Raw genomic sequence first — 27,370 nt, 5'->3', positions numbered from 1 at the left:
ATCTTCTTTCATTCACAGAGGATTGTCCAGAATTCAATTGTAGCAAAATCTCAGCTGTGAAAAGTATAACCTTTGTACAGGTTTTGCTTGACAGCAACCAGAGGTCTTGAAAATAATGACTAAAGTAAGACTATTGAAAACTTGTTGAAGGTTTCGTGTTGCGTTCGTTAAGCCTTGGGGAACCTTGTTTAGTGTCATGAGTCACCATGTCAATTAAAAAAATGACTGGCCTTCTGTATTAAAGAAAAAGTCAGTTCTGGAAATTAGAGGGGAAGTAATTAGGAGTAAATGCTTCCATTATACAACTACCTGCGATTGGGGACAGCGTCTGGAGCGCTCTGAATATTTCTTCCACATTAACCTTTTACAGACCAAATTTGTCTTACAAAAGTGGTAAAATTTAGGCCACTAAAAAAAGGTGAAAAGTAAGGATCCCATTTGGGAACCTCCGCATGGAAAAGGGTTTTAATGGCTGGTCTGGGCAGCAGCATTTGCTTTCTACCTTTTCTTTACCTCCGCAGCCAGTGTAGTAGCAGCCAGATTCCGTTAATCACGCACGTCTAAAGGTAATGTTTTTATTATTATTAAAGGGGTTGTCCCGCGCCGAAACGGGTTTTATTTTTTTTTTTCAAACCCCCCCCCCCCCCCCCCGTTCGGCGCGAGACAACCCCGATGCAGGGGTTAAAAAAGAACACTGGACAGCGCTTACCTGAATCCCCGCGCTCCGGTGACTTCTTACTTACCGGCTGAAGATGGCCGCCGGCATCTTCTCCCTCGGTGGACCGCAGGGCTTCTGTGCGGTCCATTGCCGATTCCAGCCTCCTGATTGGCTGGAATCGGCACGTGACGGGGCGGAGCTACACGGAGCCCCATTGAGAAAAGCAGAAGACCCGGACTGCGCAAGCGCGTCTAATTTGGCCATTAGACGGCGAAAATTAGACGCCAACCATGGAGACGAGGACGCTAGCAACGGAACAGGTAAGTGAAAAGCGAGCGAGTATTGCCTTTTGCGAGTACCTGCCCACTCATCTCAAAAGATTCGTGTGTCGGCGGGGGTGAGCGGTGAATTGCGGGAGTGAGCAGGGGGGAGAGAGAGAGATATCTCCCCCCCCCCCCCCCTCTCCCGCCTCTCCCCGCCCTCCGCCGGCACCCGAATCTTTTGAGACGAGCGGCCAGGTACTCGCAAAAGGCAATACTCGCTCGAGTATTTGCCCTTAGCGAGTACGCTTGCTCATCTCTAGTAGGTACCCATCTTTCCCAGGTTGGGATTATACCACCTGGTATTAGCGTTAGGACCCATCTGTAAGCTTGGTCACCTGAACGCTTGTAGATGGGCCAACATGATTTGATCATATGATATACCAAGAACCTTGCCTTATTTAATATGGTTAGTGTATTATAGGGATGCATATTCCTGATAGCAAATGTATTTTGAGTGCTGTTGCCACTTTTTAGTTTCTGATGCACTGTTTATGTCGCTGCACATAAGCCATCCATCACGAAGCACAATGTATCAGCCCATCTATAGTGGTACAAGGAGTGACGCCATTGGACGGCTGAGCAATGGAAGAAAATTCTATGCATTGACGATTTGCGTTACTTTATCCTCAAATCAGATGGCCTTCCTAGGTGTGGAGGAGCCTGGGGGGGGGACGCATTCTGCCTGAGTGTGTTGCGGCAACAGTTAAGTACAGCGGAGATACCATTATGGTCTGGGGATGTTTTATGTGACGTGGTCTGGTCCGTTGGTTGTAGTGGCAAGATCCACGATCACGGAGGTATACTCTGACATTCCAGACAAGAATGTGCTGCCGACAATGTGTGGCCAGCAATACTTCCAACAAGACGATGCGCCGTATCCCAAATCCAACGCTCATTTGAGACATGAATGTTCCACGATAGGACTGCTTGCATAGAGTCCCAACCGGAACACTACTGAACATCTTTGGGTTATTTAACCAGTTCACCACTGCCCATAGACTATAAATGTCCAAGTAGTCAATTTCTGGTAATGAAGGGAGGTCAGGAAGTGGTTAAACACCTCCCTCTTATCCTCTGAAGGCAGCTCCTTACCGGAAGGTTGTAGTAACTGTTCTTATTGCTCCATACTGATTCATAAAAGTGAGCCGGATGTTTCTACATCTTCGCTGGAGTATTATTTGTACTGCTCCGTTTTATGGCTCAGATTTTGGACTTTGGGATTTAGTGTCTTGGGATTTCCAGCCCTGCGCCCCTCCTGCTGCCATTTCCGAATGAGAAGGGATCATTACTTTATAAAATGCAGCAACAAAGGCTTGAAATGCTTCGTTGTTTTGGAAGAGGTAGAAATTCTTGGCGTTTTGCTTTCAGGCTTTGGAATCTTCTGGTTTATAAATAGGCAGCGGAAGCTCAAAAACGAAGGAAAATAATTAGCCGCTCTGATAAACTGAGCCTGTTTGGGAGCACAAGGACTCCCTGTGGTTCCATATTATGGTGGCAGAGGTACTCCATGTGCCACGTATGGCTCTTCAGTGAGGCATCAGCTTCCACCTGGGAAGCATTGTTACTAGAGGATTAACCCCTTAGTGACAAAGCCTGTTTGCGCCTTAGTGACGGAGCCAAATTTTGGAAATATGACATGTGTCACTTAACATATCATAACTCCGTGAAGGCTTTACATATCCAAGTGATTCTGACATTGTTTTTTTGCCACATGTTGTACTTCATTTAGGTGGTAAAAATAGACCCATAGAATTTGTGTATATTTATTAAAAACCCCAAAAATGGGAAAATTTTGAAAAAATTGTCATTTTTTCACGTATTCAACTGTAATATCTCAAATATGTGCAAACATACTGTACAAATTTTTGCTCAGATATATATTTCCATCTGTTCACTTTATTCTAAATGCACGTTTGAAAAACTTTCGCTTTTTTTTAACCATTTAGGAGACGTACAAATTTAACATTACTTATCAACATTTTGAGGAACGCTTTATTTTCCGGCACCAAGCCAAGATTGTAAAGGCTCATAGGTGTCGGAATTATAGATAACCCCACAAATGACCCCATTTTAAAAACTACACCCCTTAGTGTATTCACTGAGGGGGGTCAGGAGTATTTTGACCCCACAGTTTCTTTTCAGGAATTAATGCAATTTAGAGTAAAAAAAATAAAATTTCATATTTTTGCAAATGTGTAATTTTTAACACAGAATTTTTTTCTATAGTGCACATGAAAACGAGGATTTACACCTCAAAATGCATACCCCCGTTTGTCCCGTGTTCTGAAACATACCCATTGTGGCCCTAATCTTCTGTCCGTATGTACAACGGGGCCAAAACCGAAAGGAGCAGCCAGTGGCTTTCAGATCAGACATTTTGCTTGAAGGCGTTTTAGGCCCCATTGCTCACTTGTAGAGCCCTCGAGCGGCCAAAACGATAGAGAACCCCCACAAATGACCTCATTTTGGAAACTAGACCTCTTAGCGCATTAACCTAGGGGTGTACTGCATATTTTGACCCAACAGTTTTTGAATGAAGCAAAGCAAAGCAGAAGGAAAAAAAATTACGATTTTAGGGTTTTTTTTATCAATTATGTGATTTTTAAAAACATTTTTTTTTGGACAGCAGACATATAAATGGAGGCTTTCACCCAAAAATGGATACCCCCGTTTGTCCCGTGTTCAGAAACATACCCTTTGTGGCCCTAATCTTCTGTCCGTATGCACAACGGGGCCAAAACTGGAAGGAGCAGCGGGTGGTTTTCAGAACAGACATTGTGGTTGAAGGTGTTTCAGGCCCCATTGCCCACTTATAGAACCCGTGAGCGACCAAAACGACAGAGGACCCCTACAAATGACCCCATTTTAAAAACTAGACCCCTTAACTCATTCATCTAGCGGTGTACTGCGTATTTTGACCCCACAGTTTTTAAATGAATCGAAGCAAAGCAGAAGGAAAAAATTAAGATTTTTGTTTTTTTGGCAATTATGTAATTTTAAATAGTTTTTTTTTGTACAGCATACATAGGAATGAAGACGTTCACCTCAAAATGTATACCCCCATTTGTCCCGTGTTCAGAAACATATGCATTGTTGCCCTAATCTTCTGTCTGGATGCACAACGGGGCCCAAAGTGAACGGAGCGTCAAACTTTAACTGTCTTTTGACTTTTACGTGACCGCCATTATCCATTGGATAATGGCGATCACATGACCGAAGACCGCTCACCGCGGCCCACCGTGACATCTCTAAGCTCTTGGCTACCTTTAGTAGCCAGGAGCAAGGAGATTTTAAATTTTCTCTTGCCCTCCCCAGCTTCTGCGCTTGCGTCCGCCATTTTGGCGACGGGCGCATGCGCCAAAACTGGGGGAAGGTCCGCGGATAAGGATCCCGTCAGGGAACCTCGCTGGTGGCCTTATTTAAGTAATTTCACCTCCCCTCACGGATCCGATCCGTGATGGGAGGTGAAAATTGAGCTTTTTTTTACTTTTACGTGATCGCCGTTATCCATTGGATAACGGTGATCACTTGACTGGGAAACGCGTACCGTGGCCGCCCATTGAATCTCCAGGCTCTTGGCTACATTTAGTAGCCAGGTGCGGGGAGATTTTAAATTACCGTGCCAATCTGCGGCTTTTGCGCCTGCGTCCGCCATTTTGGCGACGAACGCGTGCGCAAAAGCCGGGAAACGCCCGCGGATAAATCTGGGGGCTTAAGGTACCTAATTTCATCTCCCCTCATGGATATGATCCATGAGGGGAGATGAAACAAACTTTTTATCTTTTTTTTTTACACTTTTTAAACTTTTTTTTTTACTTTTACATGATCGCTGCTATCCATTGGATAGCAGCGATCATGTGACCGGGAACCGCATAGAGCGGCTCCCGGTGACAGCTTCCTGCTCTCGGCTACTCATTCTAGCCGGGAGCAGGGAGTTTTTAAATTTCCCGGGCCTCCCGGCTCTCTGCGCATGCGCGTGACGTAACTCGTCTGGCGCGCATGCGCAGACGCCGGCGGCAGTGTCGGGGAGAAGACAGAAGGATCCGGATGCTGCGGAGGACCGGGAGTGAGTACTCACAGCTCCCCTTACGGATCCGATCCGTAAGGGGAGCTGAAACTTTAATTGTTTTTAACTCTGCATTGACTTTAACGCGATCGCGTTACCGGGGGTGGGGTCCCGCAGCCCGGGATGACAGCTCCATGCTGTCGGCTACCTCCATGTCCTGAGCCTGCAGGGCTGTCATTCCTAGAGGATGCATAAAACTACGTCCTCTAGGAATAAAGCCCAGCCGGCCAGGACGTAGAATCCCGATGGGGCCGTCGTTAAGGGGTTAATCCTATCGCCTTCTGATAATCTGGACTTTATCAAGTTCCATTGAGAATGCTGTGATACAAAAATTTTTTTTTTTTTTTCTGGACACAAGTTTGCATACTCTTACAGAGTTTTGGGTGCCGATTCCAAATTTCTGCTCAGATTTTGACTGTCAGGAACAGATTTACAGACAGTAAAGTAGAATAAAGAAGTTAGATTTAATTGCATTGAAATATGTTTTATAAATGTATTTAAAACCGTAAACCCTGAATAAGGTAACACACAATTCTAAGGAGTTCACCAGGTGGCAGATGTCCAATAACAAAGAACTTCCATAAGTGGCATGGAAATATGGCAAGTTAGATGCCATGTTGGCATAAGTCAAGCCGGTTTCACATCTGCGACGGAGCCTCCATCCGTAGTTTCCATTGCAGATCCGGCTGAAAATTCTGGAAGAAAAAGCGTTGCATGCAGTGATTCTTCCGTCCAGAATCCAGGCAGTTTGGCAGAAAGCGGGCGAACCCCATTATATTAAATGGAGTCCGTCCAACACTGGTTACATCCAGAGATGGAGCTATTCAGCCATGGTGATTCCCCTTTCATGCTCCCTGAATGGAGCAAGTTAAGGGGCTTCCCCAACACAGATGTGGAACTACCCTCACTTATTTTTTTTGTGTCCGCCAGAAAATATACCCTTGTAACACATTTATCTATGATTAAATTGCACCTCCAGTTTCAGAAAACTGTTGAAATGTCATAAGTTTTGATCAGTAGGTACGGCTACTTAGACAACCCCCCGATCGCTGAAACAATGGGCCAGAAGCAGCCAGATGAAGGTTTTTCCCCATCTGAGAAGCTTTCCTCTCCTGGGACACAATTGTGTGGGATTTTTCATTGCAGCATATTTACTTTCTGAGCCATGAAAAACCATGTTAAAAACCACAATGTGTGAACAGAGCCGGAACCCCCGGTACAGCTCAGGGATATTATTGTATCTTGACGCCACCGGAAGCTAGGGGCTGAGCTTGGTTTGCAGGAGTTAATGCCGCCAGACAAGCCCCTAGCTTCAGATTGGCAGTGAATTGCAAGCTGCGGAGACTCTAACATTGTGGGGTCCCTGCTGCTGTGTGTGCTCTGCCTTCTGCACTTTCATCCTCAGCCCCAAAGTCTGTGTCTCCCGGCATTGACTAGTGCTGCCATGGTATGTGAGCTACCGCGGAGAAAACAGTCACAGTGGCGGCCGGCTTTTGCAGCAAAGCTGGCCTGATGAATGACAGCGTTGGCTGAGTGCCGCAGCGCCAGCGGCCACAGTCAGATGAGCGGAGCAGCACCAGCGGCCACAGGATGAACGCAGCAGCGGTAGCGGTCAAAGTCCGACGAGAAGAGCAGCAGCGGTGAACAGAATGCCATGAGCAGAGCAGTGGCGGGAGCCAGAGTCGCTTCAGCGGAGGGACTCACTAAATCGCGGCCCACAGTCTTTGCAGCGGCGGCGGGCAGAGGTTCAGCGCTGCAGCTGCCGCCGTCACAGTCCGATGAGTGGAGCAGCCAGGCGGGACAGGGCCGGTGGCCAGAGTAGCACAAGCAGAGTACCGGCGGCAGCCGGAGTTGCTTCAGTGGAGGGACACACGACACCGCGGCCCGCAGTATTTACAGCTGCGACAGGGAGGTGAGTAAGACAGCTTAGGGGGACGGGACTGCACACTGACAACGAGCCATTCTGGAGCTAGGGGTGTGACAAGGCCATCCCTCTATCTAAGCCCTGTCACACCCCTAGCTTTTGGTGGCCTCAAGATACAATAATACTCAGCTCAGGTCCTTGTGGACATTTCCACACACAGCCTTTCTGCGCTGTATAAATCCCCTCTCTATTCTGCTCAGCCCACCATGATCGCAGCTTGCTGTCCAGTTCTCACAGGCAGGCATTGAAGTAAAACTTATAAAACTGTCATAGACGCTTGCTGGGCCCCTTAGTTAACGGTTCCATCAGGACCAGATCAATAGATGCCGCCACTGCTCGCTTCCTTACTTTCATGTTGCGGTCTTGGCTCACTTACTCTTAAGCCCACAGCTGTTATCACACAAGACTCCTATTGTAGTCCCAGAATATGGCAGCGCTGCCCACCGCACACCACGCAGGGCACATGTCTGGCTGGCAGATGTGAGACAAGCTGTCAGGACGTCTCTCCGCTTACACTCTAAATAAATGGAACTCCAGACTCCACTCAGTAATAAGAGCTGGAGATCCAGTAGGAGCCCTTACAGATCGTTGTGGGCTGAGTGTCATGTGGACGGAGGTGCTTTCCAGGAGTGTTTCCTCCAAATGTTAGCAGAAATTTTTTTTACCACTAAGTTGTATTCAAGCTATTTAAAAATCCTGTTGGTCTTCACAAATCTAGCTGACATTACAGCCTTCACTTGTGTTGTCACCCAGCACCTCTGTCTAGGTATGCGAGTATGAGAAAAGAACATGGCTGTGGTGGGTTTTCAGCCTCTTGATGTAAGTTTTTTATATTCAATGAGGGGAGACGGAGAACTTAAAAAATGTGCATTAATACACACAGTCCTTTTTAGATCTTGTTATGCCATCTGTTCAGGATCTGGGGGTCCTACCGCTCAGAAGCCCCCTCAGAATGAAAGAGCAGCCACACTAGTTAAAAGGGTTCTCTGCTTTGAATAGTCCATACTTGTTAGAAGGGACAACAAAGAAGATCACAAAATGTTCCTCTTCTGTGACCCCCAGCAATCTGCAGGGTAACCTGGCTGTTCACTTTTGCTGCAGCGCCACCACAGGACAACCCCTTTAAGAGCTGTAGCTCCTCCACAGTTTTTTTCGTTGCAGTTTGCATAGGGGGTGGGTGCGGGTTGGACGTTCTCCTGATTGGTGGGGGTCCCAGACAGTGACACTAGCAATTTCTTTTTAAATGGGATATTACAATACTTAAGCAGCAACGTACATAACCAATATTTGCAATTACCAACCAATTTTTGTTTTGTTGCCACTTGAACAGACGACTTTGAGGCACTTTTTCTCTCCCTAACTCCTGTTTTTGTGCCTTCATGAAATAATAATCTGTGACATTGTTGGGATTGTTCTCCGTTATTACTGATTACATAACGGCCTGGCCGTCTTCCACATCATGTACCACAGGGCAATGTGTCCCCGATACTGTATTATGTTGTCTGCTGCATCCAGGTCAGGATCTCATATTCTGCTTCTCTGTCTCCCTCAGCATTAACAATAAGCTCCAGCAGCCGGAGGCAGCATCTGGGGTCTTGGAGTTTGCCATGAAGCATTATGGGGAATTGGTAAGTGCATCCTGAGTTCAAGCTAGTTGTATAATTGGACGTGAATAACATCAATCCAACGTGTGAGGGTCCTTTTTGTAAAGAGCTAGTCCACAAGGGCCTGTGCAGATTCATCAGCACTATTTAAAGCTACAGTTTTCTATAGTCAGAGGCTGCTACACAGAAATACATTTCTCTTTTGAGTGCAATGTCTGAGTTTCCAGATTCCTGAGTTCAATACCCGCACTACCATGGAGGTTAGTACCTATTTTGGCAGAAGAGTAAGAGAAGAGGAAACGGGTAAAAGTGCAAATAAGGAAGATGGAACTAGACCTCTGCAGCGCCAACTATTGGATGGCAGCATTCCTTCAAATCAATGCTTGACCTTTTATACAGGTCTGTAGAAGAATGATTGAGAATTGAAAACCAAGCCAGAATCCATACACAGACAGCTGTTTCGGGGTGTTTGCCCCTCATCTGTCTGCAGTAGGATCCTGGCTTGGCTAGTGAGAGGCCTGTCACGTGGGTCGGGCACTGCGATTGCTTCTTACAATGGTTGTTGCCATATGTCAGTTCCACTCACAATTCCAGGCACTAAAGCACTCCATGGGGCTTTTAGTCTTTGTTTATAAACAAAATACTAGAATTACCATCAAGACTGAAACAAATGTAAACTCTGCTTAGCACTGCAGGTTTATGTGCCAATTATGGCTAGTCACCTTATTCTGGTTTCTCTCACCTTTCTATGCGCTTGATCACTCCCCTGTCTACAGTTTTGTCCAACCAGAGCCTCCTGGTTCATGATTGATAGGAATGCTAGTGAAGACTGGCACACAGAAGATTTGGGGAGAACATAACTCTGCAGAACAATCTGTGCAGCTATATTGTATGAATTCCCCTATGGGAGCATTACTAGCCTCCATTAGTATTTGGCATCTTTCTAAATGCAGCATGTTAGACCAGAAGGAAGTGAACAGAATATTGCCAGATGAAGGGACCCTATATATGCTCTCTATGGTGTTGTGTTTGTGTGGTCAGCACATTTCCCAGCTATACCAGTTTTATAAGAGATGTGACTATTCTGGAGCCCTGTCTATGGCCCCTACACAAAGGCCGACTGTTCTGCGAGTAGCAGTAATGACTTCCTTTGGTTACTGTGAGTTAGATCGCTCCCGATTACATCACTCTCTCGAGGAGAATAACGTCATTGTGTGGGGCACCTTGTGCAGCGCTGCCCTGCATCCCACAAATCACTCTCAAAGCCAGAATTTAAGGAACGTCTGGCTTTCTCTGTTGATCCCTGGAGGTGCAATTTCATTCTTCCATATGCTGGGTTAGGCAGCAAAGTACTGAAAGAAAAGGATCAGATGAAAGCCGCAGTGGCACACCTTGTGGTCTAACCACAGCTTTCTAGGAAGGCCCTGAAGTCGAGCCCTAAACCACAAGGAGTGAGAAATGTTAGTTTTTATTGCAGACCTCTTCCCTACATGGTCAGTTCCATGTTTTCCGGTGTCTATGGAATGTGCAATGAGTCTTTGTTACACTGATTAGTCCTGCGGTGATTTACCTCGTTGTAACTATCGGAAAATGCCCCTCCTCCTTTACGCTATAGGAATATTAGGCGTTCTGCGCCCAGTATACCTCCAAACTGCTGCAGAGCCTCTTTAATATATGCATAGTGTGTTACGGCCCTTTTACATGAGGTGATGATTGGGCACAAATGTTCACCAAATCATTAGCTTGTCTTAATATCCCGGCAATCAGCTGGTGAATGGGCAAAAGCTTGTTTGTCAGCTGATTGAATGTTTCATCCCGGCATAAAATGCTCGCTGGTCAGCAGCACATCTCATACCCTCCCCGAAGAACAATCATATTACTGATTGATGGTCTTTATAGCCGCTATCCTCTGCTGGTGTGAACAGCAGTGCCGAGCAGCATGCTATTTGTCTATCAGCACTCTTTATAACTGAACGCTTCTTAGCATATATAAAAGGACCTTTAGGCCTCATTCACACACAGAATTTTTCAGAGTTTTTGAACACTTTTAAAAAAACAAACGCAACGAGTTTCAACAGTTTCTGACAAGTGTTTTTGGAGTTGTCTTTTTTTTTTTTTTTTCTTCCTGTATTGTAACTTTTGTCTCATACACCTTTTACTTCACGTTTTGTCCCATTGAAAGGCCATACCCCCACTTTTTTATTATATAATATACACACACCCACACATTCCCATACATAAAGAAAGAACATAAAAATACACGCAAATATAAAAACATTAGATCTAAAAAAAAATCCCCACATGATGATATGAGTCCCCTGAGATAAATCAGAATAGATATGTCACTAGTTATGTCCAGGGCAATGGCCATCAGTGCATCTCTAGTATAACCCCCATCCAGGAGGAAAAGGCAAAGTGCATGTTACAAATAGTGCAGAGTGTTTTAAATACCTAGTATAAGGCTCCCCAGGGTTCCACCATAGTGTGGGGACTAGACCCCTGACCTCTGAAGAAGGTTGCCGGCAACCGTGTGTCATGTGTCTAGACTTGTCGCACAAGCATTTGCTACGTCTGCTCTTCCATCTTGTCCAATGTAGGAGATTCAGGCTACCTGGTACGAGAAGCTACATGAATGGGAGGATGCCCTGGCTGCCTATGAGAAAAAGATTGAGGTTAACAAGGACGATCCGGAGCTGCTTTTGGGGCGCATGCGATGTCTAGAAGCTCTTGGAGAATGGTAAGTTGATACGCCTGTTGCGTCAAATTCTTTTGTTTATATTTTCAACTGCAGTAAGTCTATATACGCTTTACTGTTGGGGTTTAACCACTGTTTGACCACTAGGTGGCACCTGGAAGCATTCTTGGTAAGCAAGGTGAATACCACAGGGCTTGTATTGTATCTTATGTAGCGGGTATGCAATGTATATGCTCTGATCTGTTATGTTACTGACGGGACTGTGAAACAAAAAGAACAAATTGCCGCATAACACCTTTGTAAGGGGCAATATATTCAACGTATTTAAGATCTAGAATATATAGTGACTGCGTGCGCCTTCTGAAATCATCTGGGATTCAATTAAATTGAATAAAATTAAGAGTCAAGACTAGAGATGAGCGAACGTGCTCGGCCCCGCCCCTTTTTCGCCCGAATACCGTGATTTTCGAGTACTTCCGTACTCGGGCGAAAAAATTCGGGGGGCGCCGTGGCGGCGCGGGGGGTTGCAGCGGGGAGTGGGGGGGAGAGGGAGGGGGAGAGAGAGGGCTCCCCCCTGTTCCCCGCTGCTACCCCCCGCACCGCCGCGCCTCTCCCCGCCCCCAGCGCCCCCCGAATCTTTACGCACGAGTACTGAAGTACTCGAAAATGGCGGTACTCGGGTGCGTAAGTACTCATTACGAGTACGTTCGCTCATCTCTAGTCAAGACCAAACTACGCTGTTATATCATATATAGAATTCAAACAATCAAGGAGCTTATGTATACCGTTCAAGATGGGGACTGCAAAGACATCCTGTATAGCACGCTGATACTTGGGGTCCCTGAAGCAAGGGCCGCTTATACCTGTTTACCGTCAGGAAGGGCCTATTGACACTTGGAAACCCTGAAGAAGGGTTAGTTGATACTTAAGGATCCTGAGGATATCCTGCTAATACTTGGGGACAACTGTTAATGTCCAAATTAAATCCACCACGACAGAACAATAGACAAGGGGGTGTAAATACTTTTTATCTGCCTACTTCAAGGCTCACTATGTGCAGAATATATCTAGATGGAAACTATAACATAATTGTTGCTCCTTGCATTACTGCCTATCTGTTCCTATGAAAGACAGTGTGACCAGTAGCAGGAATCGTGGTCCAGCCTCCGTTATTAAGTTGAAATGAAGTTCCTTTTTAGGGTCTGACAGCAGTGTGAATATGAGTGTGATTTAGGTAAGACAGGTGCGGTGTCAGTGGCCTCATAAACACTGTAAACATATGAGACGGTCTCCATTCTCTCGCCTCCTGTAGAATTCGTCTATTCCCAGAGGTCCTTATGTGACCGTAATAATATGAACACAAAGAGCAAACCTCTTGCTAACCGATCACTGAGCCCATTCTGCTGGGTTATCGGTCAGCCCCTTTATAAGCCGCATACAGCATCTCCATCCTGGCTCATTGCTCTCACCTCCGCCGATGGCTTGTAACAAAATTTGCAGCAGTTGTAGCATTTCCATGCGAGCAGAAATGTTTCCATTCTCTAACAACAAGCAAGGATCTTGAAAATAGTGGGGGAAAAAATTAAACAAAATAGCAAATGTTTATGTTTATGCAATGATTCTACTTTGAATTTTGTTTCACAAGCTTTTTCCAGTGCTTTTCTTTCTTGTAGAGAACTTTGTTGAAAAATCTTGCTAAACCTAGACTATTGCGTTTGAATGGACCCAACAAATCCACCAAAATTGAGGAAATTTGCCACATTACTCTCTTTAACCCACAGCCAACATGGGGTCGCAGTTGGTTTTGCTGAAAAACAGACTGCTAAAAACGCCAGGAAAAAAAGTGAAAATATAATGTCTTCTATGACTTGTAGTTCTCAATGGTGTCATTTTGACTCCTCCCCCCCCCCCCCCCCCTCCTTTGCACTGACCACCATGCGGGCTAATGTGTTTTGCTGTATTTTATTGTGCTAGTCAACTTGGAGACCGCGATGCCAAATAGATTTTTTTTCTTTTCTATCTTTTTAATACAAAAAAGGACTGTGAGCAAAGATATATATGAAGTGTATTCTCTCTTGTTCATGCCTTCGACTGCTGTGGCACAATTAGTGTGGTAACCATTTAGATGCCGTAGTCAACACTGACCATGCCATCTGAGAGATTTACTCCTGAGCCTGCGCCATCATTGCGCTGTAATACTACGCTAACTCGTGATAAGTATACGTGAGCTGCAAATTACTACTACTACTACACAGGGAGGAAAAGGGTTAAAGGCGGGTCACCTTATTTATTTAAGGAAAAACAATTAGGGTGAAAGCTGGATTGTATAAACTTTGCAAGAACCACAAAAAGTACATAAATAGCCGCTTTAGTTGTGTGATTCCCTGGTGGTCGTATTACCTGAGTGTTTTATTGCAAATGTGAATGAAGCCTGACTATTTCTCCGAGTTTGTGGACGAGTCTTAAATTTTACTGTTTAAGTAAGAATATAATCGGTTACTTTCCTGGAATCTGTTTTGATGGTCAGTACCGCCTTGGCAGAGTTAGAGAAGAGTGTGTTTCCTGTGTGCCAGGACTCTTGTGTTGGACTGCCAACTGGTGGGCCCAAGAGAAGCGTCCAAGCCTGGACTGGAAGAGTGTAGAGCCAAGGCTGTGAAGTAGGAAAATCTCACCAATATATTTGTGGAATTTTCAAATATGCCTACAATAAAACGAAGGAGCTGCCTGCTCTGCGGTGTATTTGGGAAGTGTATTTTTAGCAGGTCCGTCGCGCCTTTTTCGAGACTCTGCCACGCTTTTGCGTCCGCTAGAATTTATGCAGCCGGCGTTATGGGTTCTTTATGTTTAAAAAGATTAAAAAAGTAGACTGGTGAGAACATTATACATGTAATTTTCACCTCACCAGACCCCATGATTGATGGGTTAGGTATGGCGTAGACTTTTCAGATTTCAGAATGGTTCTGTATTCTGAATTTGACTGTACAAACTGTAGCTGGCACCAATGTCAATTCCAAGTTAGTATAACCAGGGTGCTTAAAAGTTACTCTCACTGACATGACTAAATAAAGACTTCAAAATCAAATGTGTGAGAAAACACACAGCACCCCTCAATGAGGTATCAAAAATTTCAAAACGTTTATTATAACATGTTCGAAAGACAAACAATGGGAATATCTATAGCGTGGTAATATATATGATAAGCTGGAGATCCTCTATTGAGTGATCACCTTGTGCTCCGAGCGGAGGATGCAGAAGACAAGCGGGGCCGCTTGTCTTCTGCATCCAGCTGTTCCCAGCACGGAGCACCTGGCTGTTATACGGCCGAGCGCTCCGAGCAGAGGCTGCAGAAGACAAGCGGGGTGTCCCTGCTTGTCTTCTGCATCCAGCTGTCCTCTGCTCGGAGAGCCCCGCTGTTATACAGCTGGAGCGCTGTGTTCTTCATACCTCACCTGTGTTCAGGGAGCGGGATACAGCTGAAACAATAGTATCAGCTGTATCCTGCTGTGAATTCCTGATCGCTGATCTTTCAGCATGCTGAAAAACAAAGATGAACAACGGGTTAACGAAAACTGCACGATGTCAGTACAGTTTGACACAACGATTATCGCTCAAAAGACGGCTTTTGAGCGAATCGTTGTGTTTTAAATGGGCTTTAAGGGTTACCGTATATACCGGCGTATAAGACGACTTTTGAACCCCGAAAAATCTGCTCTGAAGTCGGGGGACGTCTTATGCGCCGGTAATACAAAAAAAAAAGTGTAAAAAAAAAAAATCATTACTCACCTCCCCCGGCGTTCTGTCGCGCTCCAGCAGGATGTCGCTCGCTCCTCGTCCCCGGCGCAGCATTGCTTTCTGAATGCGGGGCTTGAAATCCCCCCCTTCCAGAAAGCTAATACACACGCCGTCAGCCAGTTACATCCATTCAATGACAGCATTGAATGGCTGTGATTGGCTGAAGCCACGTGTGTTTTAGCCAATCACAGCCATTCAATGATGTCATTGAATGGATGTAACTGGCTGACGGCGTGTGTATTAGCTTTCTGGAGGCGGGGATTTCAAGCCCCGCATTCAGAGAGCAATGCTGCGCCGGGGACGAGGAGCGAGCGACATCCTGCCGGAGCGCGACAGAACACCGGGGGAGGTGAGTACTGATTTTTTTTTCTCCACTGTAATACCGGCGTATAAGGTGAAAGTTGGGGGGTCGTCTTATACGCCCCGTCGCCTTATACGCCGGTATATACGGTATATCTTATCCCATTGTTTTGGACTTTCAAATGTCTTAAGTACATGTTAGAATAAACTTTTTGAAATTTTTGATACACCTTGTATTCTGGATTTGGTGACAACCAATATGGTCACTAATACAGCTTCCATTGGGCATGTAACCCAGTTTTCTTACACTATTTGATGACATGACTGCGTAGACAAATAAAATCAAAAACGCTCTTGCCCTAAGCATTAGGCCTAATTCCCCCGGCCGGATTTCCGCCGCGTATCACACAGCGGAAATCTGCGGCGTTGCCCCGCAGCTATTAGATTGAACCTAATAGCGCAATGCTCACGATGCGGAATTCCACCGTGCAATTTCGCCCAGTGAAAGCACCCGTAATCACCCGGGGCATGTTCTATTTGCCGCGGGCGTACGCGCGGACGGCTTCCATTGCAGTGAATGGAAGGCATCCGTCGCGCTATCTTCCACTGTAGCACAGTGGAAAATAGTGTGAAAACGCTTCACCGCCGGCCGCGTCGGGTGCAATGCCTGCAATGCCCCCAGCGCGAAGACTGACAGCAGACTGGAGCACAACTTCAAGTGGCTGCCCCGCCGGCCTTCCTGCAATGCCCCGCAGCAGGGAGACTGACAGCGGGTGCGGCAGCCGAGAGCAAAGAGCGCCGGAGGACAGTGAAGGAGCATCGGCCCCGTGGAGAGGAGAGTGACAGCGGCTGGTGAGGACACTGGAAGCACAGAGGGGAGAACAGCGCCGGGGTGAGAGTAACTGCGTGCGTGCGTGCGTGCGTGCGTGCGTGTGTGTGTGTGTGTGTGTGTGTGTGTGTGTGTGTGTGTGTGTGTGTGTGTACTACAGTGACAGCCGCGCCAGGAGCAGAGGATAGGGGGCGTCGCGGATGAGCAGTCACACTCACAGCGGCCCAGGGTCCACAGGCAGCTGCCTTTCGCTATGGAAGCCTGCAACTCCACCCATTCTTCCGGTGGAGACAAGATACAACGGTACCGGGGGGTCCTAGGTTCCAATCTGATCAGGAGCAACATCTGCAGACCTCCAGAACATACTGATAAATTAGCCTGCTTGGGAATTTACATTCACAGGAACTATTGTAAATGGTGACAATTGCTGCATAATATGTTGGCACTATATCAGCTCAGGACAAAAATGTATCATCCAGTGGGTCCAGGATCTGATGCCGTAATGGCCCCCAAAGGTCTGGCAGAAGATTATTGTTTGGATGAGTCTTTGTTTCTTATAGTATAATTCACAAATAACCTTTTAGACTTTTTTGATGATACGTCCTGTGTAGATAGTGATGGATCGCCAGAGTAGTCTCCCCTTGTGGGACCCAGTCCATCTCTGCTTACAGATAAGAGATAGATAGAAAAGCTGGGTGAAAACATGGGAACTCTTAAGAACTTGACAAAAATACAATGTCCTTATAATTTATATTTACCTGGGAATTTTTGAAGATTCAAAAAGTTGAATTTCTGTGAGATCATTACTTCCAGTCTTCTTGTCCCAGCCTAATACTGAGCAGGAAATGTTTACCATATGTTCGGCACAAAGTCATCTGAGGACCACAGGAGAGGCGAGAGACAAGTGCATAATTACTGCAACGTGGAGCATAAAGTTGAGACGGTTTACATAACTCCGGCTGTCGTCTTCTATAAGCTCCTCTATCCGAGTCCCAGACACTGGCGCCCTGTGAATTCTCTGATCAGGAAACCACTCGTGTATAAATATGAAACTCGGATGACAATTTTTTTTGTCCTGTATTTCCCATCAATGTCAGGCTGCCTCCCTATCCCCTCGCTGGAGTCCACGTTCTCTGCATTGAAAATTTCCACAAATAAGCAGCATATGAAACACTAGTGTAACGCTCCATCCCAAATAGTGTTTGCAAAGAAGAGCAGCCACTTCGGGTGAAGTTTGTGAGCTTTTGCAGACTGAAGCCCTTCTGAGGATTGTAAAAGTGGAGAATAAGGGGAACCTGACACCACAGTGTACTCCCTTTAAATTGGAACCATCTTTACAGTGTTCTGTATAAGCTAAACTGGGGGCACTATAGAGTTTACTAAATGGCCTTTCAAAGCGGCCAGAAAGAATGACACCTGAACCATGGGGTTTTTAGAATCGGAGATTCCACTGAAGCATCATATGACCCTCTTCTAGGTTTGCTGAAAGGCTCAGTGTCTGTATTATGGCTGCAAATCTCAATCTGACAGCGAGTCATAAATCTCTGATGCTGTAAAGTCGGCTCAATGTATTCGTGGTCAGACTACTATTTGGAGCCTTGAAATGGACCCTAAAATGCGACCATGTTACAGCCACTTGAAAGATGCCTAAGGCCGCTCTCACACCGTCTGTAAAGCGCTGCATTTCAAACACTGCTTCGAATGCACACTGCAACGTTCAACAGCGTTTTTTTCATTGTGATGAGGTGCGTTAAAAAGCACTAAAACGCACAAAAATAGAAACTAATAGACTAACATTGCCTAGATAAAGCCCACACAGTAGCAGAATTTAAAAACAAGATCTAGCGGTTACTGCCCTGAGAAAGGGGGGTATATATGAAGCGTAACACGGAGCACCAATACGCCAAGAGCTGGATGAAGTGGATGCTAACGTTTGAACTGACACCTCTGAACCAATGTCTGTTATGAAAACAATGTAGACATGCAGACTTAAGAGAAAACAGAGTAGATACAGAGAAGGACATACCTTGTTACAGAAGCTGATAGTTTGCACTAATGACAGTAGTGGACACAGCTGAGTTGAGGATGATTATATTCTTGGTTATTATATAAGATATTTGGCAACTTTCTTACATATCAAGAGTGTAACAATCAAAGGGGAGTACTGTGCAAGGGAGGAAGAGAAGCAACGTACTCACTATCAGGAAAGGACATGTAATGGATCTTCGTGGATAGCTGCCCACAATCTCTGCACTTACTAGCAATCGATACATCATATACATTGTGGTGGGACATCCTGAGAGGTGAAAAAAGGGAAGTTAGAGGGTCGGCAGGAGGGGTGGGGGATAGAGTTGGTCAAGTAAAAAAAAAAAAAAAAATGTTAATAAAGAGCATTTAACCCCTTAGTGACGAAGCTTTTTTCCATTTTCGTTTTTTCCTCCTCCCTTTTAAAAAAAAAATTGTAGCTCCTTTATTTATCCATCGACATCGCTGTATGAGAGCTTGTTTTTTTTGGGACGAGTTGTATTTTTCAATGGTTCTATTTATTGTACCATATAATGTACTGAAAAATTTTTTAAAAATTCTAAGTGGAGAGAAATTGAACAAAAAAAAACAGCATTCCGCCATCTTTCAGGGTTTCCTGTTTCTACGGCGCACAAACAGCAACAAAAATGACCCGATAACTTTATTCTATGGGTCAGTACGATTACTACAATACCAAACCTATAAAGTTTTTTTTTGGTTTTTGTTTTGCGGTACTACTTGTATTTTTTTTTAAAGATATTTAATTTTTAAAAATTCTGTGTCCATTTTCTGTGCACAATAACTTTTTTTTTATTTTTCTGTCGACATAGTTATGTGAGGGCTCATTTTGTGCGGTACATCCTGTCATTTCTGTTGGTACCATATTCGTATACAATTGACTTTTTGATCGCTTTTTATGTTATTTTTTCTTGGAGATAGGGTGACCAAAAAAGTGCATTTCAGGCGTTCTTTATTTTTATTTTTTCGGACCACGTTCACCGTGCAGGGTAAATAATACATTACTTTGATAGAAAGGACTTTTACGGACGCATCGATACTAAACATGTATTTTTGGTTTATTATTTTGATTTTTTTTTCATTGCACATATGGCAAAAGGGGGATTTTTTGAACTTTTATAACTTTTTTTTAATAATAATTACTGAAACTTTATTGATCTTATTTTTACAGTTTTTTTAGTCCTCCTAGAGGACTACAACCAGCGATGCTTTGATCGCTCCTGCAGTATGACGTAATGCTATAGCATTATGTCATACTGTTATTTGACAGGCAGTCTATCAAGCCACCCCACAGGGATGGCTTAATAGGCAGTCTCTCAAGGCAGCCCTGGGGCCTTTCAGAAGGCCTCTGGCTGCCATGACACCTGCACGGCTCCCCAATCTTATCGTGGGATTTAAATGCCCCACTGTCAGAATTGACAGTGGTATTTAAAGGGTTAATAGCCGCAATCGGCCGAACGTCCGATTGCGGCTATTGCCCGCGGGTGTCAGCTGTAATAAACAACTGACGCTCGCGCTGTATGGAGGGAGATGGCGGTGCTATCTACCTTCATACATGTCCTGCCGCAGCAGGACGTAAAAACACTATAGGGCCATCACTAAGGGGTTAATTTAAAAAAAAAAAAAACACACCAAAATAGAGCAGACAGTTCTTGAAATTCGTAGCTTTTGAAGCCCTTCATTCAAATGCTTGTGTGCGAAGCGCTATTGAAATCAATGGGAGCGCTTTACGGCATTTAGAGCCGGCGTTTGAAATGCTGCGCCGAACGCTGTAAAAAGCAGTGAGTGTGAGAGTGGCCTTATGGCTGCTAGCTTATTTTCCAAGGCTTTCACCGTTACAATAGTTAAGTTTATGCACAGACTTGATGATGAGCATGGAGAAGGGTGACACAGATTAGAGTATATCTCATAATCATAGTTGTGCTGATGGAGCAGCCATGACAATGGGGCACGTACTATTAAGGCAACTGTTGTTTGCCTAAATAAGGCCATCAGCACATTACCATATCATGCTATGCTTCTACAAATTAGTGGGAAGAAATCCCTCTTAAACACCGGCGTTTGTATGTGAAATTGGAGACACACAGATTTCTATAGGTGATCTATTAAGCATCAATAACATGTCCCGGGACATAAAACCGGTACGTTGGTTGGGTACAAGAGTTAGTGACTCTGGGATTCCTGCTCTGTTGTGTAGAAAGACCCTGGTTACATGTCGGGGTTCTATCGCTGCTTTTTCTACAGTTATGCATCCCATCCGCAATTTGTGAGCATCTAAAATGTTGTGTCCTCTACTAATTGGTCAAAGGGAATCATCCTATTCATTCACAAAGGACAATTCGAGGACTATCTTCAATTTATATTTCTTTGTTAATTCTAGGGAAAATGTTTCAATTTTTGTGACAACATTTAAAGGAATTTCTTTAAAGGGCCACTCTGGTGATTTTATTTATTTTTTATTTATTCACTCATTATGTATCTATCCCCTTGTATATATAAGTAAGCTAGTGTTACCTTGGTTAGTTAGTCCGTTCTGTCTGAAGCCTCCAGCCTCTTTTTCCTCAGATAGTCATGTGATCTCCGTTCTGACCAGCTCAGATCTGCTTGACTGTTATGGATTCATTTTCTAGCCTTATTCACAGTTTGTTGATCCGGTTACATAGATCTCCCCCAAAAAATGTTTAGAGCTATCCCATAACTCCTTCCACACAGTTATAATAGAGGAGATCACAGCTCATCCTCCTGCCTGTGTAGTTGTGGGCTGTAGGTTATTTAGATGAATATTAAAAGCTAAGGATAATGAAAGTGTTCCTCTCAGCAGGCATAATGGTATAGCCTCAGCTAATGCAGTGCTAATGCATCACCATTAAAGTATCACCATTAAAACGGTGGCTGATAAGCATCAGACAAGGGGGCACACTGCAGGGAAGTGACTGAAATACACATAGGAGACCTTCAGAGTTTGGCCGGGCCCACACGGCCATAAGCATAAAACGCTGTGGGGGTCCCACAGCGTTTTACAGCTGTAGAGCCGTTTGTAACCCTGCTTACTGCCGCATATGGTGATGACACTCGCTGTCATGCGCAATATAACTGTGTATGACACCTGTTATTGCGTGTGGGCACACATATATCCGCACCCATGGATAACAATGGGCTCTATATAGTGTATACACACGTCAAAATAGAACATGCTGTGTTGGTTTTTGCGCTCGTGTATTACGCAGTTTCAGCACGCTAATGTATTCGGAACTGCGTAAGGCAATGTAATTGGTTTACCTGCTTGTTACGGCATATCAGAGCCCACGTAATACACGGTAAACATGCGGTCGTGTGAGCCCGGCCTATGACTGACAATCAAGTGAGGGGGGCAGAGTTGAAAAAATGTGTTTCTGCTGAAGTAGCTGCTTAAATGACTATAAGCAGAATGTGGCTTGTATAGAGCTCCCTCCTGCCATAGAAGTAATCTTATATAATGTTGGTATAGCAGGATCCAGCCTGCCTCCATAGAGACGGAGCACTTTACATCTCCTCTAGCCTAAACAAGTGCGCGGCATTCTCACCGTAAGGAGATGACGAGAGGAGGAAATGTAAGTATGATGGGCTATAGGAAAATATTTGTCAGATAGAGTCCGCTGGAATGTTGACACAGGTTTTAACACAAATTCATTGTTAATATGATTGCTATGGCGACGCAGAGGGTAGTCAATTAAACAGGAGAGTACATCTAAGCACAGCCAAGAAAAACATCACAGCCCGGGGGGAATGAAGAATGCTTGGAGAGACGCTTTCTACATTTATTTCTTTATTCCTCTTGCTGGATCTGGAGGATTAATACTGCAGCTCTTATGTATAAAGGACCATTTGACAGGAAAATTACTTTAGGAGCGCTGATGTTGTTCCTACCGTAAATCCCTGTGATGGGGCTCAGTAGGATGCCGGTGAAAATGCAATACTAAAGGATTGCAGTATATTGTATAAGCAATCAGAAGTTGAAGTCCCCTATGGAGAACTTGAACCAAAGGAATCGGTCCGATAAAAGATTTTTTAAAATTATTATTAAAATATTAAGTTTAAAAAAACTTTTTTGTTTTTTCACATAAAATCAGAACTACAAAAAATCATATTTGATATCGCCACAACCACAAAAGTCCCATCTATTAAAATGATTATTTATCCCACATAAGAAAAAAAACGCCAGAATTACGCTGCTTTGGTCACTACCTCTCCAAGGCATCTGTTTATTAAAAATCATCAAAAAGTCATATGTACCACAAAAGGGTACCACTAGAAACTACAGGTCATCCCTCCAAAAGCAAAGCCTTCGCAAAACCCGATCCATGGGAAAATAAAGTTATGGTGGTCAAAGGATGGCAAAGCTCTTATTTGTCTCTCGTGGAACACTCTTACTCATTACTCTGTATGCCTTTCTTATGTCCAACTTCAGTGTATGTATGTGAGGTCCATTACTGGCCTGCATTGTTTCCTTGCAACAGTCCCCACCCCCCCATTATCCTAACCATGGTTACTTGGTTCATTATTTTTGTACCCCGGTTTCACTTATCTGCAAACTTGTGAACTATTTCTACCAATGTTGTCGTCTAGTGCATTTCTCTATTAAACTTCGCTCTGGAATCTATAACTCTTTTTGCATCCCATGCTTCCTTCAATAAAAAGAATATTGGCAAAAAAATAGACGGTGGCTCTTGTAATTATGGCCACAGCTGGCTGAACTATTCCAACAGCACGGATCAGGTCTTTGGCAGACAATGACAGACTTGCCATCATCCATCACAAACAATCATTCGTGATGGTTGCCCGCAATGACCAAAATCTGCTATTCTGGGTGACTATAATGTCACGGCCACTTTTCCATGTGCCTAATTTGGTGATGAAGCACCAATAACTTTCATGATAATCTTAAATAGAAGTCCAGGTCTGCACTGCCTCAAGCATTTTATTCCTCAGCGGTCTTGAGTGAGGAGATCTGTCTTGATGAGCAGATGCATGTCCTCCTCTGTGCCAGCTCTGTATATGTAAGTGATAGATTTGAGCCTGGATCCCCGGATCTCTGTCTTTTCCAGTGGCTGTCTCAAGGTATATGCACATTATACATAGGTCTACATAAACTCTCTTGCCCCTAAGCCTATGCTGCTTGCAGTTTTTCTTACATTGAGTTGTACAATATGCTCTTGTGATGCAGTTGACTGCAAATTTGAAGAGGAGCTGATATTTTAGCATTTGCTTCTATCAAAGCGTGTTTCAAATGGAAGCAAAATGTACATAGGGCAAGGGTTCCATCATTTACTCAGGGCGTCCCTGAGATTGATGTTTTTGTGTAGCTGTGACCTAATTCTTTATTTAAAAAAAGATAACAAAAGAAAATTTTAAAATCTTCTTTAGCGAACATTTAATAATGTAAAAGTCTGTTTTTAATCTTTTGCACGTTTGGTATGTTTTGTACATCAGGTGTTACAGTTCAGGGTGGCGCTGAGTGTTAAGGCAGCTGTATATAGTCCTAAGATCTCACGACCTGAAGGTTGCAGGTTCAACCCCCGCATGCATATATCTATATTACTCCCCAATTCCACACCATTCGCAACCTGATTGGTTGTTTGGATTTACTCATTCACGGGGATTGGTTATTTGGGTTGGCTGCTTCATGGTGTAGAAGTGGGGAGTAAAAGGCTAATATGCTCCCCGCATGGTTAAGGTAGCCGGCTCAAGGTTGACTCAGCCTTCAATCCTTCTGAGGTCGGTAAAATGAGTATAATAAATTACCTGAAAGCGGAATAAGTTGGCGCTATACAAGTCCTCCCCCTCCCCTTTAGCAAGTAAAAGGCATATTCTCTGTAAGTAGAGTATAAATTCTCTATAATGAGAAATGGCAGCGGTCGAGCAGGGCTAGCCGATGTGGGGGAGAACACAAGATAATGTCCAAGATGGCAACAGAGTATCTGGCTCAGCCATGCACAATGGCGAAAAGGATTTACAGTCATTAATTACTAACCGCGTTTGTCACCTCTTCTCAGGAACTCCAAAGGGTTAATAGCAAAATAATTGACAGGATCCCAGGTAGCTTTGATTAGTAAACTGGAGGTACGCAGCTCACTCAGCTTTAGTAATAGTTCACAGTCTGACAGTAATGGCAGAAATATCACTTTGCATAACAAACATAACGTTACTCCACAGTTCAGTTTCAGTTGATTATTCACCACTCTCTCTCTCTTGCTATTTGTATTAAGAAGGTTATCTGTTGGGGCTAATCTCCGGAAGGGTTTTTTTTGTAGTAGAAGAAGCCAATTTCCAAAAATGGGCCCTGTCCACTTGTCCTGTCTATATTTCTAGCGGGGGTTGTGTAACTCCCTATTAAGTAGATGAGGCCCCAATTTATCTCCGGCGCACTGCTTGTGATCAGGAAGCTTGTAGATGCTTGCTTCCCGCAAAGAGCAACGTTAAATCCTGACCAGACTGCAGAGCGTCTCCTCACACCTCCGACTGCGACACGCCAGCAACTCCACTCCTAACCGTTTCCTCACACGCACTAACTCCTCCTACATCCTGTCTTGCTCTGCTTGCTTTTTCCCGCACTTGCCTCCCTTCTACCAATCAGGAATCTGAAGTGCCAACGACCAATCGGAACACAAACGTTGCTGGGCGGATTAGTCTGTCATCTGTGAGGAAAGGGGAAAGGCTTTTTTCTGATGTACACCACCACCTGTGTCTCCTAGGAGCACATAGCAAGGTGTTAGAATACAGATGAATGGGTGGCTACCCTGGAGGTCCTCTGGGCCACTACAAAAACTTGAAACATTACTAACTGGAAAACCTCACAGACCTGGCTTGTGTATTTGACCACCCCCACTTGTCTACTGATTATGACTTTACTTTTCCTGCTTCTACTCGTACTTTGACTATGATTTCTGCTTTTAGTATACTGTGCATTGGTGTCTTTTTGCCCATCCGCATGTCAGTCATTTCTAACAAAGACTACTCCAGGGGGTAGTGACCTTCTGATTCCCTGTGACAAATATACCCCTTTGCGGGGTTACAGGGATTGGCTTGGCAATAGAAGTTATTCGCTATCCACAGGATGGGGGATGACTAGCTGATTGGTGGGGGTCTGATTACTTGGTCCCCCACCGGTCAGAAGAAAGGGTTCAGTAGACGACATGATTTTTTCAGTATCTCTTAACCCTTTCCAATCCACTGTCTGACCTCTGAAGACATTATGATTTAAGGCTGTACAGCTTCGATGTTGGAAGACGTCCGTCGGGGTTCTCTTATTGTATATTGCCAGCCACTCTGCTGTCGGAGCCTATCCAACGTGTTACTTCGTGCAGTACTGGCTTTAGCCAACATATAGCGCCATTGTATAACAACAGAAAAAGAGTAAGCCCCCAAGGAAAACCAGGATACAAATTGGATTGGAAAGGGTTAAACTAGCTGAGCCTCAGGTTTTGGACCCATAAATTCAACTTATCATATATCAACATAGGAGTAGGATATTAAAGAATGGTTTTCACGTTTTTAATCTGCTTTAAATGGTGTCTTTAATTTTGACAGGTCTCCTTAAAAATTGTATATTTTTACTTTAAAACTTAAAGACACTGTCACCATTTTTTTGCAAGCTTCACTGAGCACCATAAGATAGTACCTGTCACATTGATTAAAGTAATATGTCTGCTGTGTGGATCTATGCAGGAGTTCTGGAGAAACCTGTATTTTATTACTAGCAGTCAGACACAGAACTAGTCCTGCACATTTATTAGCTGCTGGTAGCCACACCCACCCCACCCTCCAGCCAATGATTGGCTGATCTCTCTCACCTCCCTCTCTCTCTCTCCTCCCTCTCTCTCTCTCCTCCCTCTCTCTCTCGCCTCCCTCTCTCTCTCGCCTCCCTCTCTCTCTCGCCTCCCTCTCTCTCTCTCGCCTCCCTCTCTCTCTCTCTCCTCCCTCTCTCTCTCTCTCCTCCCTCTCTCTCTCTCTCCTCCCTCTCTCTCTCTCTCCTCCCTCTCTCTCCTCTCTCTCCTCCCTCTCTCTCCTCTCTCTCCTCCCTCTCTCTCCTCTCTCTCCTCCCTCTCTCTCCTCCCTCTCTCTCCTCCCTCTCCCTCTCTCTCCCCCTCTCCCACTCCACAGTAATAAGCAGACAGCAGTCAATCATTGACTGGAGGGCGGGGTGGGTGTAGCTTGCCTGCAGCTCATGAATATCCAGGACTACTTTTAAGTAGTCCTCTGTGCATGTACCATTACTGATAAAAGGTAAGTTTCTCCATAACTACTGCACAGATCCACACACAAGACCTATCACTGTAATCAGTGTGACCGGCACTACCTTGTGCTGCCCTCAGAGAGGTGTGCAAAGAGATCGCGACAGTCTCTTCAAGGTTTCTTCTGCTATTTTGAGCGATGGCTAGCGTTTTCCTACAATGGAAGTCATTGTTGGTGGTCATGGATCTGTCTCCACTAAACGTCACACAATTTACTAACCGTATTTTGGCATTGTTTGTTCATAATGAGTCACCCGCTGTGCAGAAATGATGCAACAGGCTTTGGTAACGTTTGATGCAAATAGACCCGTATTCTGCTTTTTCAACCCCGTTACTTTTTTCCCAGGGGACAACTTCATCAGCAGTGTTGTGACAACTGGGATATGGTTGAAGAGGAATCGCACACCAAGATTGCCAGAATGGCGGCAGCAGCAGCATGGGGATTAGGTAAGACGTCTGGTAAATCTAATGCAGTCATATCTGCGTTCATCACATGTGAAGAGCTGAGTTATAGATTCACCATCAAAAAATAGACATTTAAGCTCAGTGCAAGCATCAGCCGCTAACTTCCAAGCACCTCTTGGTCTCTACATCCGTGCCTATTACCTCCACTAAATATCTTGGTAACTTTATTAATTCTACATCCACAGGATCAAATGGCTTCCACTAAATACTGACTGGGGAATGTTACATTTATCACCGTATCTGCCCCTAATCCACCAATCATCTGTTGTACACCACACCCTTTCCAAACCTCATGTGCCATGTTCTTTGATTTGGTGACATTGTAATTATACGCCAAATTGGAAACAGATGGAAATGTTTATCGTTTCTAAAAAGACACATCAGTTAGGGAAGGGTTATAA

At 44.6% G+C, this 27,370-nt stretch overlaps 1 protein-coding gene across 7 annotated transcripts in view; it reads left to right on the top strand.

Annotated features, from left to right (window-relative positions):
* The window catches only part of MTOR (mechanistic target of rapamycin kinase), a 155,445-nt gene that overhangs the window by 64,239 nt on the left and 63,836 nt on the right, over positions 1 to 27,370 (top strand). For all 7 annotated transcript variants that reach the window (XR_010793177.1, XM_066607451.1, XM_066607449.1 and 4 more), the window contains 3 exons: positions 8,524 to 8,599; positions 11,173 to 11,312; positions 26,851 to 26,951. Coding sequence is in view for 6 of the 7 variants with exons in the window: in XM_066607451.1 (XP_066463548.1) it covers positions 8,524 to 8,599; positions 11,173 to 11,312; positions 26,851 to 26,951 (317 nt within the window). In the remaining variant the exon portion in view is untranslated. The remainder of the gene's footprint in view (positions 1 to 8,523; positions 8,600 to 11,172; positions 11,313 to 26,850; positions 26,952 to 27,370) is intronic.

The sequence above is a fragment of the Eleutherodactylus coqui genome, chromosome 6 (assembly GCF_035609145.1).
Source record: "Eleutherodactylus coqui strain aEleCoq1 chromosome 6, aEleCoq1.hap1, whole genome shotgun sequence".
Taxonomy (NCBI): domain Eukaryota; kingdom Metazoa; phylum Chordata; class Amphibia; order Anura; family Eleutherodactylidae; genus Eleutherodactylus; species Eleutherodactylus coqui.
This window is presented reverse-complemented; position numbering and strand designations above follow the sequence as displayed.